At 34.7% G+C, this 16493-nt stretch overlaps 1 protein-coding gene across 9 annotated transcripts in view; it reads left to right on the forward strand.

Moving 5' to 3' along the window:
• The window catches only part of MYO9A (myosin IXA), a 279267-nt gene that overhangs the window by 155526 nt on the left and 107248 nt on the right, over window positions 1-16493 (forward strand). For all 9 annotated transcript variants that reach the window (XM_061180112.1, XM_061180113.1, XM_061180111.1 and 6 more), the window contains 3 exons: window positions 1761-1836; window positions 11410-11553; window positions 13026-13065. In XM_061180112.1, the coding sequence (XP_061036095.1) occupies window positions 1761-1836; window positions 11410-11553; window positions 13026-13065 (260 nt within the window). The remainder of the gene's footprint in view (window positions 1-1760; window positions 1837-11409; window positions 11554-13025; window positions 13066-16493) is intronic.

Raw genomic sequence — 16493 nt, forward strand, 5'->3', positions numbered from 1 at the left:
TTATTAATGGAATTGTTTTCTTAATTTCATTTTCCAATTGTTTATTGCTAAGTTGACTTTTGAATATTGATCTTATATCTTATAATTTTGCTAAACTTGTTTAATAGTCCTAATTTTTTTTGTGAATTACTTAGGATTTTCCACATACAAGATTGTTATCTCAAATAAAGATACTTTTACTATTTTAAATATACTAGTGTCTTTCTGTTAATCCCATACCCCTATTTTGTTCCTCCCTGCTTCCCTCTCCTCTTTGGTAACCACATGTTGGTTTTCTGTGTCTGTGAGTCTGTTGCTGTTTTGCATATACATTCATTTGTATTTTTTTTAGATTCCACATATAAGTCATATATAGTATTTGTCTGACTTACTTCACTAAGCATAATATTCTCTAGATCCTTCCACATTGCTGCAAATGGCAGTATTTCTTTTTTTTTTTATGTCTGAGTAATATGCCGTTGTATATATATACCACATCTTCTTAAGCCAAGTGTTGGCTGATGGGCATGTGGGTTGCTTCCGTGTCTTAGCTGTTATAAACAGGGCTGCTATGAACATTGGAGTGCATGTATCTTTTCAAATTAGTGTTTTCATTTTTTCCAGATGTGTACCCAGGAGTGGAATTGCTGGATCATATGGTAGTTCCATTTTCAGTTTTTTGAGAAACCTCCATACTGTTTTCCACAGTGGCTGTACCAATTTACATTCCCACCAATAGCGTATGAGCATTCCCTTTTCTCCACATCCTCGCCAGCATTCGTTATTTGTGTTTTTTGATGATAGCCATTCTGACCGGTGTGAGGTGATATCTCATTTTGGTTTTGATTTGCATTTCCCCAGTGATTAGCGATGTTGAGCATCTTTTTATGTGCCTGTTAGCCACCTGTGTGTCTCCTTTGGAAAAATGTCTATTCAAGTCTTCTGCCCATTTTTTAATTAGATTTTTTGTTTAAAAAATATTGGTAATTCTTGAGGAAGCAATTCATCATCTTTGATTCTTAGTGTCTTTATATGTAAGATTAATCTCTAAAATCTGTAGTTTATAGGAGCAATATCCTATTGCTGAAAAATGGTGCAAAGGAATCAGGAATTTTTTTTTCTTTTTTTTAAATTTAGATCCATGGCCCATTTTTAAATTTTATTTATTTATTTTTATATTTATTTTTGGCTGTGTTGGGTCTTCGTTTCTGTGCGAGGGCTTTCTCCAGTTGTGGCAAGCGGGGGCCACTCTTCATCGCGGTGCGCGGGCCTCTTCACTATCGCGGCCTCTCCCGTTGCGGAGCACAGGCTCCAGACGCGCAGGCTCAGCAGCTGTGGCTCACGGGCCTAGTTGCTCCGCGGCATGTGGGATCCTCCCAGACCAGGGCTCGAACCCGTGTCCCCTGCATCAGCAGGCAGACTCTCAACCACTGCGCCACCAGGGAAGCCCCAGGAATTTTTTGAATATTAAAATAAGAAATGAGTTTGTACACTTCTAGACATTCAGCCCAGTTACCCTTGTACTTCCTGATAATATTTAAATGAGAGGAGAAATTAAAGAATTTATTATTAAATTCCCTAATTGGTTTCATTGTTGACTAAGTCAGATTTATAAGTAACAGTCATGGGACTTGGTTCATATTATTATTATTTAGACATTTCTGATATGTTTAGCAAATATTTACTATTGAAGTATATTAATTTCATTTGTTCCTAGAAAACTTATTTCATGTTTAGTTTATCTTAGCATTGATTGAAAGTTTTTGCTTTCTCTATGCTAGGTATAACTCGGAAAAATCCCAGAACACCTCTTTCTGATCTCCAGGGCATGAATACTCTAAATGAAAAAAACCAACAGTAAGTATGTTTGGTTTAAGTTTTCAAGGACGTAAAGAAGAAATAACTAGAATTCTTATTAATACTTCTGTGGCTTTAAAAGTATGCCGTAAATCGGGCCTTTTTTTCTTTTAATTTCTTAAAGCTTTTGTAAATGGTGTAATAAGTTAAAAAGGTTAGAGTTAACAGTACAGTAAATTATCTAAGATTGCCTCTAGTAAAGTGGTAGTACAATGTAAAAAAAGTTTCCCCAGGATAATTAAAAATGAGTGCATATGTTTTAATTTCTGAGACCCTTCTTGCATTTTAAATGTCTTTTGCAAAAGTAATGGGTATTCTGCTTCTTTCCATGGAGAAATCTTATTGGTAAGTAATAATTGAGTAGTTTGATTTACATCAAACTGTCCGATACCTTTTCTTGATGAGTGTGATACCCAAAGCTTACCTTTTACCATTTTCAATGAAGAATTCTTAAGTAAAATTTGAAAGTAACAAATATAAGTAATTTTCTGAGTTTGTAAATAAAGCTCCTTTTCCTTTACACATACTGTTTTATAAAGATTGTACTTTAAATGAGCAAAAGAGCATTGTTTAGTGTCTAGAGTCTGCTGTGTACATTTTAAACATCAAGAGAATTGAGCTTCTTAGTGTCCTGGTAAGATACAAGATTAGGATGATCAGTCATTTAAAATTAAAGTATAACTTCATTGATCAGGTTTTCCATTTTGAGTTACTATGTCTTTCTAATATATATCGTCACTTCTCTGCTCCATAACTTTTTTTTTATAACTCTTTATTGCTTATTACAAGAAGTCTAGGTTCACTACTTTAACCTGCAAGAGCTGTCACAGCCCAAGTATCCAGCCTCAACTGTACTTATCTTTAACGCCAGCAAATTGAACTACTGGCTGTCTTTATAGTGCATGCATTTTGTTTTCTTAACAGTGACAGTTGGCTGATGATGAAAATCACCATTATATGTGCATGTTAGATTTTACCCAAGAACAAATTAGATCATGAATCTGGTGACCTGTGTACCTTTTTTATTTCAATCTATTGGCAGTATTCTCACCCTGGTCATTAGATATCCCTAACTTAAGGAACTCATTTTCTTGATTTGGGTAAAAAAAGGAACTGTGACTTGTTGCATTTCCCGAAGCAATTTAATGATTATAACTTTCCTAATTCCTAGTTTTTGTTTTTGTTTTTTTCTTGGCCACTAGCGCAGCTTGCAGGATCTTAGTTCCCCGACCAAGGATTGAATTTGGGCCACCGCAGTGAAAGTGCCATGTCCTACCCACTGGACTGCTAGGGAATTCCCAGTTATGTTTCTTTGTACTGCTTTCAATTTTGGATGCCTGAAGTGATCTGTATGGGCTTCTCTGTTTTTTATATATCAGTTGGAATAGTCTGATATATTGGTTTAAGATTGGTCTGGGCTCAAGCAGTTAAGGTGATTTTAGGCACTCATGGAATGACAAACTAATTTTGTAAAGATGTGTGTATAAGCTCATTTTTGAGACCCTTCCTCACAGAGAAATTGATCACATCAGCTTGATTCTTTTCCTTTGCGTACAATGAAGAAAGATATGTGGCATTGAAGTAATGTTATCAGGAAAAGGCCAGCTAGCAGTCTTAACAAGAGAGCCTCCCAGCTTGTGTTTGTTGTATTGGTGAGTTTATTTTAGACATATTTTAGAGAAAATTGGTGAGAAGATAGAGAGGATAGAACAATAGATACTCAGAAAAATCAAATCAGTCATGAAATCATTAGCTTGTATCTACTAAGTGGAGTCTTTTGGACCTTCCCTATGGAACACTCCTAATAAGTGACTCTTAAATGAAAGAGTGGAACATCCAATTTGCTGGTGATCTAGGACTAAGAATTGATGTAGTCTGTATCAAAACAAGGAAATGCAAATATAAAACTATTTTTAGCCAGTGCAAATATTCCTCAAGTGAGAGATAAAAGTTTAATTAATGTTGAGTGGGCAGTTGCTTTTTGGTAAGGGGTATAAACTGGAAACAGATATCTTTGTTTCAAAATATGATTTGAAAAAAGTACAGAGCCTATAATTACATATCATGAAGCAGAGATGGTAAATAGAGGCTGCTGAAGTGACACTTAATGTGAATAACTAAAAAGACTGCACTGGTTTCAAAGATACATTCGTTCCTAGGTGGAAAAAGCTCTTCTGAATAGTTGTAGAGAAGGTTGTGTGAAGAATAAAATATACCACCCTATATTGGGAAAATAGGCTTTTGGAAACTTGTTATACAGGGGGCAAAAAGAGTATTATCAGAATTTATTGTTGACAAGTACATAATGAATTTGCACATTGTGGAAGTATATGGTATGTTTTATAATTAAATGGGGTCTGCTGTACTATCATGCTAATCCCAGGGCATTAAGGAACTAGAATAAGTCTCATTAAAACTCGTGGGTTATGACACCATTTTTTAGGACTTTGGCTATATTGATAACCACATATTTGAGTACTGGGATAAACCTATCCTCTAAGAGTTGACTATGTAGCATGTGTGGATCCTGATTTCTATTCTTAATGCAACTAAAAACTCACTGTCTAAAGTGTTATTTTTGTTTAAATTCAACTTTTCCTCTTGATCTGGGCAAATGACTGCTTACCATCTGAGACATTGTATTATAAAATGCAACAATGAGAACAAAAATAAATACTTTTTTTGAAGGATAAGTCAAATAATTTATTACTAGGGTTTTTTAAGTAATTATCATATTTAACATGATTTATAAAGGTGAATGGATTTCAAGGTTCTCTTGGAACCAATATGACTTGATGTCACATAAAACAGCTTGGAGTAATTTCTCATATGTTACAGCCAGATAAATCTCATGGCATTTGATCATGTCGTAGAATGTATTTTGTTTACCCTAATGAAAAAATACAGAACTTGCTTATTAATGTAAGCAGTTATATGTGATTAGCAGTTCATATAGTAATAGCAAATTAGTAGTATGAAATAATACTCATATTTTAGTATAAATTTAAAACATTAAGTATTATATAGTTATTTCAAAAGTCTCTTCCAAGTTTTTTCACTTTAATATATAGTATGTTGGTTATCCTAAATGATATTTGTGTGTTTTTACACAGTTTTGTTTGTCCTTTGTTTTAAAAATTAGTGGCTTTTTTACTGGAGCATTATTTGCATGTAACATCTATTCCTGAAGGTCAGATTGTTCTTGAGAGAAAAATAAATAAGTTAAGACAGATACAACTTCTAGTTCTGCCAGATCATTTGTTTATTTAACAAGTACTTCGTGCCAGGTCGTGTGGTGGAAACTGGAGATTCAATACTTTGTGAGATAGATGTGATAAGTGATATGATTGGAGAAATATAGGATACCATGGAAACATAGAGGAGGACTTTTAAATTTTTTATGCTAATACTGTATTTAAAGAATTGGATATGGGGCCAGATGCATCAGAAATGTTTTTCAGAAAAAGAATCTTTTAAACTGTTATCTGAGTGAAGAGTAAGGGTGAGCCCTTTGAAGAGGAGGGTGATGTTTTACAGGCAGAGGAGCAACCTGTGTGATGGTCCAGGAGCAAAAAGAGAGCTCTCTCTAGAGAGCATGGCACGAATAAAGAATTAAAATAATGTGAGTAAGAAGAGAGAAATGATGAGAGTTGACTCTAGAAAGACAAATAGACATAGGCTAGTTCATGTGGGGCTTTGTTAGCCGTATTGGAGAGGTTGGACTTCATCTTAAGGGTAATGAGAAGTTATTTAATGCTTTTAAGCAGGGGACTGACTGATATTTCAGAAGAATCTCTATGGTTGCTTTATGGAGAATGATTTGGAGAGGCACTGGATTGGGTACAGGAAGACTAGCAGTTCTGGCAAGAGATGATAGCTTGCAGTAGGTGGTCGTGGGTACACATTGATGTGAACCTGTATTAAGGAGGAAAATTGAAAATCTTTATGTCTCTCACCTGATTTTATGAGGATTCAGTGTTTATGAGACGTCTGTATTGGATTTTCTATGCTTTGTGCAAATAATTTTTATATGTATGCAACAAATATATGACAGTGATCTAATGTATATATAAGGAGTACATTGTATATGGAGAACAAAGACGTTGTGTATGCCATCAATCTTAATAGCAATGTGCTAAGCTAAGGGAAGCCCCTAGAAAAACTGAGACAGATACCTATGTCAAGTCATTTCATTGAAATAACCAACTGGCACAAAGATTTTTAAGTACACACAGAGCTTTTTCTTTCTCCCCAGCATCCCATTGATTGTCCTGTCTTAAAAATAGGCACAGCCTATTTTTGCTTTCTTTCACTTCTAATCTTCTACTTCACCATTGAGCCTGCCATTCTAATGCTGGGACTCTTCCTGTTACTCAGTGTGTAAAATACCAGTAAAACCTTTTTGCTGTATTTTAAGCCTTTACATAACACATAGGAGAAAGAGTACGGGTTTGGGAGTCACCAAAAATTTGTTCTTGGCTCAACTTATCTTCGTATTCTGAGATTGTGACTCTCGTAGCCTTCGTTTCCTGAAAAGAGAGGGTGGGGGGAATCTATGTCTTATATAAAACTTGTGGAATATATTGGGTGAAGAGACAGAGTAATTAAGGATGATTTCTAGATTTCTGGCTTAGTACTTAAGTAGGGAATATAAAAGAGGCAACAGTTTTGAAGAGGGAGTGATAGTTTCAGCTTGCACATGTTACTTTGAGATTCCTGAGAGACCTTCATCTAGAGAGAGAGAATAAATCATTGGATATACAGATACACTCAGTTGATTCTTGGGCTAGAAGATGTATTTTGTTATTGATCGGGGATCTCGGTGTTTAGCTGGTGACTTCCAAATGTCTGCTATCTCTAGATTGTTTCTCTTGGGTCAGTCAGTTTTCCCTGCCTGTAGCTTTTAAATCTGGCTACTGATGTTCTAGGTATGTAGCTGGGCTTCTCATGATTCCATACACATACTTCCACTTAATTCCTCCTATTTTCAGTGTATCTCACCCACCCCTACCTTTAGCTATGCCTAATGTCTCTGACTTCTCCTGAGATTCTGTGTTTCCAACTTTTCTACAAAGTAAAATCTTTGAAAGGCTTGAGGAAGGGAATGTTACTTCGCTATATAGGGTAAGAGTAAGGGTCTAGCTCATTTTTAAAGACTTTCAAACTAACTTCCATTTTTAGCCCCATTCAGCATCACCCTTGCAGTGGTACCAGTTATCTCTAATATCTGAACCTTTCCAGAGTTCTAAATGAGAACACACTTGCATTTTGTTGTTTTAGCCTCTCTCCCACTCCAAACCCCAGCCTCTACACACACACACACACACACACACACACAAGCATATGTGTATTCTCAATCATGCCTACCCCTATAGACTCCCCTTTTCTATGATTCTGACGTACATATAAACTTAGGTTTTAATTTTTTCTAGTCTACTACATCTCATATTACATGTCTGTCAACTTTAAACTTTTACTGTTCCTTGTCCCTTGCATAGTCTTCCTTCTCACTCTTTGTCCTTGTGAATTTATGACTTTGTCAAATTCGTGGTATTTCAGCTGGGGGCTGACATAAACAATTGCTATGGAGTATGCTATGGCAGCTTATTATGGGTTTCCCTTATGCAAACACCAAATAGTTTATTTACAAATGTAGCTTATTTAAGAATGTTATCCTAGGGAGCAGGAGTGGGGATATGGGAATAAAAAAGGGAAGGATGGAGAATCCATACAAGAATCAATGAATGAGTTGGCCACTGGTTGCTCAACCCTGTGGGACCAACTGAGAAGCTTAATGATTTGTGTCTCAGGACCATCTATTTGCCTTGAGGAAGAAAAGAGGAGGGACTTATCCATTGCTCCAGGGGTTGCTGGCCCCACAGAGAGTTCTGCTTGTGTAAGTGCAGAGCAGAAGCCTACATCAGACAAGAGGCAAGTGTCTGGAGTCTGAAACTAGGTGCTGCCAGCAAGCATCTGTTTGACGCTGGACAAAATTTGTGTGTATGACTAGTTACAGTACCATTTGCAACAGCAGCAGCTAGAATAAGAGGTAAGACTTACGGGATTTGAAATGGAACATAAGAAGTGTGCAGTATACATGTTTAATAGGAAGCTTCAATTCAGTCTTTATACATTAAGGTAGCATTTGATACAAGAGACTATACAAAACACACATGTACATTAGGAAGCATATCAATAAAATGAATACCACCCAAGTTCAGAACCAGAAGATTATTAGTATTGCTGCAGCCACTTTTTTATCATATATTTTCTGGTCATTCTCCCTCTCTCCCCACAGGTAACTGCTATCCAGAATTTTATGTATACCATTACTATGCTCTAAAAAATAGTTTTACGGTAAATGTATGTTTTTCTAAGCAAAGAGTCGTTTGGCTTAGCTAGTTTTTGAGTTTTTAGAAATACTAATATATAGTAGTGGTCGCTGTGACTTTTCTCCTCAATAATATCTATCTAAGATTCATCCATCTTGTGGCATGTAATTTGTTCTTTTTAGTTGCTATATAATATTATATAGTATTGGAGAGCATGGGGAGTTATTGTTGAATGGGTACAAAGTTTCAGTTTGGCTAAAAGTTCTGGAGATAGATAGTAGTGATGGTTGCACAACAATAAATGTACTTAATGCCACTGTATTATACACTTAAAAATGGTTAAAATGGTAAATGTAGTTAAATGTATTAATTTTTTCTCTATTATTTGTCCTTTTAATAACTTATTTAAAGAATTGTTTCCTCAGTCCAAAGTCATCTATTCAGCCAGATTTTCTTCTGAACTTTGGTGGTGCCTATATCCATTTCAACCCTAAGCTTTTGTGACAGTCGTTTTAATTTCCTCTGATCATGTACAGATGCATCTTGAATTAATTTCATCTTCTTGTAGAAATCTCTCCTGGCATTTTTTTGATCAGAAGGGTTTGTTCTCTAGATCTATCACATAGCTGTCACAGTGGTGTCTTCTTTACCTTTGTATTGGTCATTCCTTATGTTATTCTTCTGTTTTGTATCAACAGTTTTTTCTACCATTTTTTCCTTTTATAGATCTACTTCATAAACTTTTACAGAGCATATTCTCTAGAAGCTCCATGAGAAAGTATATATAGGAGGAACATGTTTTTGATTCCTTGTATAACTAAGCATGCATTTATTCTGCCCTCGCACTTGATTGGAAATTTGAGTTTGTATAGACTCTGGGTTGGCAATAACTTCTTTTCAGAATTTTGAAGACACTGCCACATTGCCTTTTAGTTCCAGCATTGCTGATTTCTGAGGCCTTTTTTTAAATAGCTTTATTGAGATATAATTTACATACCACAAAATTTCACCCACTTAAAGTATACAATTCATTTAAGAGTTGGCCAACTATTCCAAAATCTAATTTAGAACATTTTAGTCAGTTCAAAAGGAAGTTTCCTATTTACTAGAATGTTTCCTTTTCTCGTACTCTCACTCACTGTAGGTAAACATGATCTACTTTTTGTCTCTGTAGATTTGCCTATCCTGGAAAAAAAATTTTTTTTTTGGAAATTTTATATAAATGGAATCTACAATATGTGGCCTTTTGTGTGAGACTTCTTTCGTTTAGCATAATGTTTTCAATAATCTACGTTGTAACATGTACCAGTACTTCATTCATTTTTATGGCTGAATAACATCTCATGTTATGGATATTTTGGTTACACATTTATCAGTTAATGAACACTTGGGTTCTACTTTTTGGCTATTATGAATAATGCTGCTGTGAACATTCATATACAAGTTTTCGTGTGGACGTGTTTTCAGTGCTTTTGAGTACATGCCTAGGAATGAAATTGCTGTGTTATATGGTTACTGTCTGTTTTGTTTAACATTTTGAGAATTTGCCAAACTATCTTCCAGAGTGGCTCGGACATTTTACATTCCCAGTAGTAATGGATAAGGGTTCCAGTTTCTCCACATTCTTGTCATTTTGTTATTGCCTGTCTTAGAGGGAATGAAGTAGTATCTCATTGTAGTTTTGATTTATATTTCCCTAAATAATGATGTTCAGCATCTTTTTATGTGCTTATTAGTGATTTGTATATGTTTTTTGATGATTCATATATCTTCTTTGAATAAATGTCTATTTTGTCCATTAAAATTTTTTTTGGTATATATTCTTCTTTCCATGTATGTAAATATGTGTCTTAAACAAAACTGTATCATGCAACAATATTTAGATTTGATAATATATGCAGACAGCTTTTTATGCCATTAAATACTGTTCTCCCACATGATTTTTAATGACCTTATAGACTTACATGGGGGTGATTATAATATAACTTCTTTCATTTATTTCCAATTGTTGGTTATTTAGGTTGTTTCTGATTTTCTTGATATTGATGAAAATTTTTGTAGATAAAGTTTTGCATGTTTGATTATTTTTTTATCTTCTGTTGTTCTTAGTAAGAAGCTTGACCAGGAGCACAGAACAAAGCTATTACAAGATTTTAAAGATATTGTCCTGGCTATCTAAAAAGTAGTATAGTTTAAATAAAGAACTAATTGGAAAATAAATATTTTAAGGTTATATTCCATTTTTCAAAAGCAGGAAGTTTCAAAAATAGTACAAAGGAAAAACATAGTTCATAGAGTCCTATGTACCCTTCACTCAGTTTTCCTTAAATGACATCTTATATACTGGTAGTATATTATCAAAACCAGGAAAGTTACATTGTTACATTAATATTAACTAGACTACAGTTCTCACCATTTAAAAAAATCTGTGTGTGTGTGTGTGTGTGTGTATGGGTAGTTTTTTGCAGTTTTATCCCATATATAGATTTGTGTAACCAACACCACAATCAAGATACAGAACTCTTTCATCATCATAAAAGAATTTATTCATGCTGCTTATTTGTATTATCCTTCTTCTTCCATGTCCCTTTCCTGTCCTCTAGCAACCACTAATCTGTTCTTCATTTCTGTGGTTTTGTTATTTTGCAAATGTTATATAAATCAAATTATATAGTATGAAACTGTCAGGGAGAAAAAACTTTTCGTCTGCCTTCTTAGGTTCAGTGGCTGCGGGCCTGTAAGTTAAACTAATGAAAAACAATTAACAGGTGAAGAAGCATACAGTTTTTATTAATATTTTACATACATGAGTATTCTCCGAAAAGAAGTGAAACTCAAAGAAGTGGCTACACTCAGTGGCTAATATATCCTTTTTAAAAAGGAAAGAGGGTTTGGGCTTCAAACACAGACAAAAGCCATGACATTATATTATAATACATTATATTATTTACTGCTTGTTAAGAGGTATATTTAAAGGTATTAGCTATATGATGTGCTCACCTTCATGCACATTTGAATGTGAATGTGCTAGAATCCGTAGAAATTTTTTGTCCTGAAAGAGTAAAAGATAAGCCAAATTAATCAGTAATCTCTCTGATAAAACCATTTTCTGCTGGTTTAGCATTTTTTCTAAATTTTAACTTTAGTGTTTAAAGTTTTATTTTACTTTTTTAAGAAATGTATAGAGTTTTAGAGATGTTTCAATTAACAAAGCAAATTGTACTCTATTTAATTTTTACAGTGAAACATTTGATTTTGCCTGGAACGGCAGAACTGGGATTCGCCAGAGCAGACTATCAAGTAACACCTCCTTGCTTGATAAAGATGGGATATTCGCTAATTCAGCTAGCAGCAAACTCTTGGAGAGAGCCCATGGAATTCTCACGTTAGTATTGATCAATAATGTGGATTGCTTTTTTATGACTGATTTAAAATTTCTGGCTAAAAAAGAAGAGAGGTGATCATGAAGCATTATTTTCATGAGTGGAATTTTGAGTGAAACAAGTCTCAAAAGTAGTCAGAATTTAGAGCTGTGACAATCTTCTGTATTATAAAGCTGGTGTTTGTTTTCATCTCACCAGGTGAATCATGACTGAATATACTTATTATGGAGATGACTCTTTATTGCTCTATAACAGACCCTACATCCAGAGAGAGCAAAAACTGTTAGCTCTTTTTAGGATTCCTAGTCTTTAACTGCAGTTGTCCTTTAATTCTGGCAATCCTAACAAATTGGGCAGGAAAATCCCTTATGAAGTGGTGAATGGGGCCATATACAGTTTACCCCTCAACACTGCATGGGTTAGAGGTGCCAACCCTCTGTACAGTCAAAAATTTGTGTGTTTCCTGTAGTCAGCCCTCCATATCCACTGCTCCTCTGTATCTGTGATTCCACATCCACAGATTCAACTAACCTCAGATCAAGTAGTACTGTAGTAGTTACTGTTGAAAAAAAATTCCACTTATAAGTGGAACTGCACAGTCAAAACCTGTGTTGTTCAAGGGGCACCTGTATGGTGATTTATAACACTTACCCAAGCCTGCCATTCCTCCTTAACCTGATTTAGAACTGGTTTGAGGACATAGATATAACCATGCATGGTAGACCAGTAAAAAGTTCTTAGCTACTTATATCAACATATTTCAAACACTTCCAAAGCATATTTTTTGACCACTAGCTAGAAGTGTGACTGAATTGGATTCGTTAATCCCTAAATCATCTCTTAACAGTGTGAATAGGCTCAATTTGTGTAAGTCTTGCTATACTCCAGAATTAGTAGGTGAAAGAGCTTAGATTCAAGCCCAGGTCTTCCTGACACCCCAGCCCATGTTCATAAGCATTGGGCTTTATTCCTTGTATGTAGCCATTAAAAAAAAAAAAGATTTGATATAAGTGTGATACTGAATTATGAATAAGGGAAAAAAGGGCAAAAGAGAATTTTTAATTTCTAGAAATGGAAGATCATGAGTCTTAGTGAAAAGTACATTTTAAAAATTCATGAAATTAGGCATCTATTTAAGTTTAAAATGACAGAAACAATGCCTCTGTAGGTTTAAGAATGCAGAGCCCTATTAACATCCAAAAGAAAATGAAACTTAAGCTTTGAATGTACATTATGTTACTTATCATCGGGCTTAAATGTGTTTGTACCTGTATTACAGAGCAAGCATCTCTTTTCTTCGCTTATCCTTCCTTCCCAAGGGTGACTGCTTAGTTGAATTAGACAGTGTTTTCATTTAGGCGACCTATAACTTGGAAATGGGTATATAATTTGTTGTTTTAGTAGAGACCTTGAAATCAGTATCTCTACAGTGGTTTTTTTTTTTTTTTCCCTAATGTATGATTTATCTCTGTAGGAGAAACAAAAATGTCAAATCCAAGCCTGGCCTTCCAAAGGTGAGTATTATGAAAAAATTTTTTCTGTTAGTGCCCCACTTCATAATTTTTTTTTTATTATTCATGCAAACGATCTTTATAAACAAAAAAAGAAATATCTTATTTGTACCCAAAATAGAGGTTAATTGTGTATATTCAGTTGAAACCATTTTAGAAATAATGCTGGATGTTATGAAATGGCCAAGTTTAATGGTTCAGGTAAATATTTGTGATATGTCCCATTTTCTAGTGTTTGAAGAGCTTCTGAATATAAATGTAAATTTTTGTTGAGTAATTGCATTTTTGCATAAGATCTTTTCATTTCTCCTTGAGTCAGGTTAAGATAAAATTTTGAATTTTATCTGATTTAAAAATAATTTCTAAGTAATGCTTACCTAACTCTCATCATCATTAGCGTTAGTTAGCCAGGTTTTTCTGTAAAGGTCCAGTTAGGCTTGCAGGCTTATCTGGTCTGGTCTGTGTTATAATTACTTAGCTCTGCTATCATAGCACACATGCAGCTGTAGACAATATGTAGCTGAATGAGAGTGACTGTATTCCAATAAAACTTTATTTATGGGCACTGAAATTTGAATTTCATTTAATATTCACATACCATCATATATTATTTAATTCTTTTTGCAACCATATAAATCTTATAAAAACAGTGGGCAGGATTTGACCCAGGGGTTGTAATTTGCCTACTCTAATCTACATTCCAAAATATTTATTAAATTTACTAAAGAAAGAAAAATCTTAGAGCTTTTCTTTCTCTTGTGCTCTCCCAAAGAAGGAGTCCTGTTGTTTGTAACTTTGTTAATGGGCATAATTTCAAAATCCTAAAAGAACTGAAAAAGAGCTATTTATTGTCATGATTCTCTAGTTCAAGAAAGAAGAAAATGAATCTGTCTTTAATTTTTCCTTCTACTTAAGTCACCTTATATTTCCAAAGAAAATTTAATGTGCTGCTGATGTGGTTTGTGGTAGTGACAAATATGTTTTAAGCCACAAAGAAGATTTACCTAAGTGGTTTGTGATTATGGTCTTACATGAAACGATTTTATGTAGAGAGAAAGAGAGGAGACTACATTCATTGTCAAATATTCTTTATCGTTCATTTGTCTTTCTTTTTTCCTTCACTGTCTCTCTAGCCTTTTAGTATTTTGAATGCCACCTCTGGGCCTAGTGTTTGTGCTGTTCTTTTCCCTCTCCTCAAATGGATAACTTATTTCTTTTTAATTATAGTATAGTTGATTTACAATGTTATGTTAATTTCTGCTGTACAGCAAAGTGACTCAGTTATACATATATATACATTCTTTTATAACTTCTTAAACTTTACATGATAGCCAACAAGAATATGTTGGATACATCTGAAGTAAATGATTCCATTCAATCATCAATCATGGGAATCCCATCTATTTCTCAATCTTTTAAAATTAAATATGGCTAATTTTTTGTTTATTTTAGTGTGTCTTGTGTATTCAAGTACATATATTTAATATTAGAGAGGCAACATAGTCTATGAGAATATAGACCTTGGAGTCAAACTGACCTACATTCAAATGATGGATCTGTTACTTGCTCTTTGATTTTTTTTTAAAATTAATTAATTAATTTATTTTTTGGCTGCGTTGGGTCTTTGCTGCTGTGTGCGGGCTTTCTCTAGTTGCAGCAAGCGGGGGCTACTCTTCGTTGCAGTGGTGCGTGGGCTTCTCATTGAGGTGGCTCCTCTTGTTGCGGAGCATGGGCTCTAGGCGCGCAGGCCTCAGTAGTCGTGGTACGCAGGCTCACTAGTTGTGGCTCGCAGGCTCTGTAGTTGTGGCGCTTGGGCTTAGTTGCTCCACGGCATGTGGGATCTTCCTGGACCAGAGCACGAACCTGTGTCCCCTGCATTGGCAGGCGGATTCTTAACCACTGCGCCACCAGGGAAGTCCCTGCTCTTTGATTTTTGGAGTAAGTTCTTGAACTTGTCTTAACCTCTGTCTCTTCATTTGTAATGTGGGGGATAATATATGTTAGATGAGAGATATATATTTGATATGTGCATGATTAGTATTCAATAAATAATAAGTATTTTCTTCATATTTGCTACCAGAATGTTAGAGCTGAAGTTGTGGCTTATCTGTGTACATACATGTAGGCATGACGTGTGCTTTGTTTAGTAACCTCACTCTTCATCTTACTTTCCTACCCTTCTTTAAATATGCCTCATTTTTTCTAATTATGCTTAATGAGTGTTTTGCTTGTTTCTTTCAGTCCATTTCAAACCAAGGCAAAGCAAGTATATATTAATAAAACTAAAGTGGCAGATCCTGTATCCTCATTGACTATGGTCATTTGCTGATTAAGATATTTTGGTTGCATTAAGTTAGTTTTATGTGATGTGGAAGGAAGCAACAGAAGTGTAGATAACCTGAACTTCTTTTCCCTTTTGCTCTTTTGTGAAATCTGCAGCCACTTTCTTACCTTGAGTATGAATCATTATTGTACGCATCCCTACAACTTTTATCGCTATTGGAAATAAGATTCAGTTACCTGTATTAAGGGCACCTCATTTTATTGATATAGGTAGGATTTAGAATGCTTTATTTTTATTACAGTTCTGAATAAACACAGGCAAATATTCAACACATATAACCTCCAACAGCCCTTAGCCTTCTGTTAATATAGTTCTGTTTTGATAGTTCTTTCCCTTTCTCTCCTAGAGAGTACTTTCCCTCTCATACCTTGAAACCATCACTTCTATTAAATATACCTTTCTAATATGATCTACCTTTAAATTTTCAGTCTTTTACTGACAGTTCCCTTGTTGTACATTTCTACTTTGACACCCTGCTCATCTCTCAGACTTGATCCCCAAAGCGATTTTGGTTTGTCACTCCCCTACTGAATTTTTGTAGTCACTGAGGCTCAAACGTTCAAGGTAAGCTTATTGTCCATTTTAGTTGTCTTTAACAACATGAGCAATATCTTCTTAATCTTTGTGGCTACAGCACCTTGCACAGCAAGCAGTAAATAATTGTTTAAAAAAGAATGAACTGACTAATCTTAATAAGCTAAACAATGAAGATGGAATTAAGAAAGGAATAAAGTAGATAATGAACAGAAGACCTAAGAAAGGAATTAGCTCCGTATCTGTTTTCTGCTAGATCTTGGGCCCACCTTTCAGTTCTTGGTTTTTGTCACATCATACTGGACTATTGAAGCTGTCCCTTGACTGGATTTATCTCTCTCTTGCCTCCTTAGCCTCCTGTCTTCCACATTGTTCTGCTCCGCCTTGTCTCTCCTTTCTTCCTTGCCCTGTTTTATCTTCTTCATAAATCTTAATAACCCTCAGATTATCATTTATTTTTTAATTTCCTTATAGTCTGTTTCCCTGTACTTGAATGCAATGTATTCCTAGCACTTAGAACAGAATCTGTAGTAATCACTGAATATTTGTTGAT

Source organism: Eubalaena glacialis, chromosome 2 (genome assembly GCF_028564815.1).
Source record: "Eubalaena glacialis isolate mEubGla1 chromosome 2, mEubGla1.1.hap2.+ XY, whole genome shotgun sequence".
Classification (NCBI taxonomy): domain Eukaryota; kingdom Metazoa; phylum Chordata; class Mammalia; order Artiodactyla; family Balaenidae; genus Eubalaena; species Eubalaena glacialis.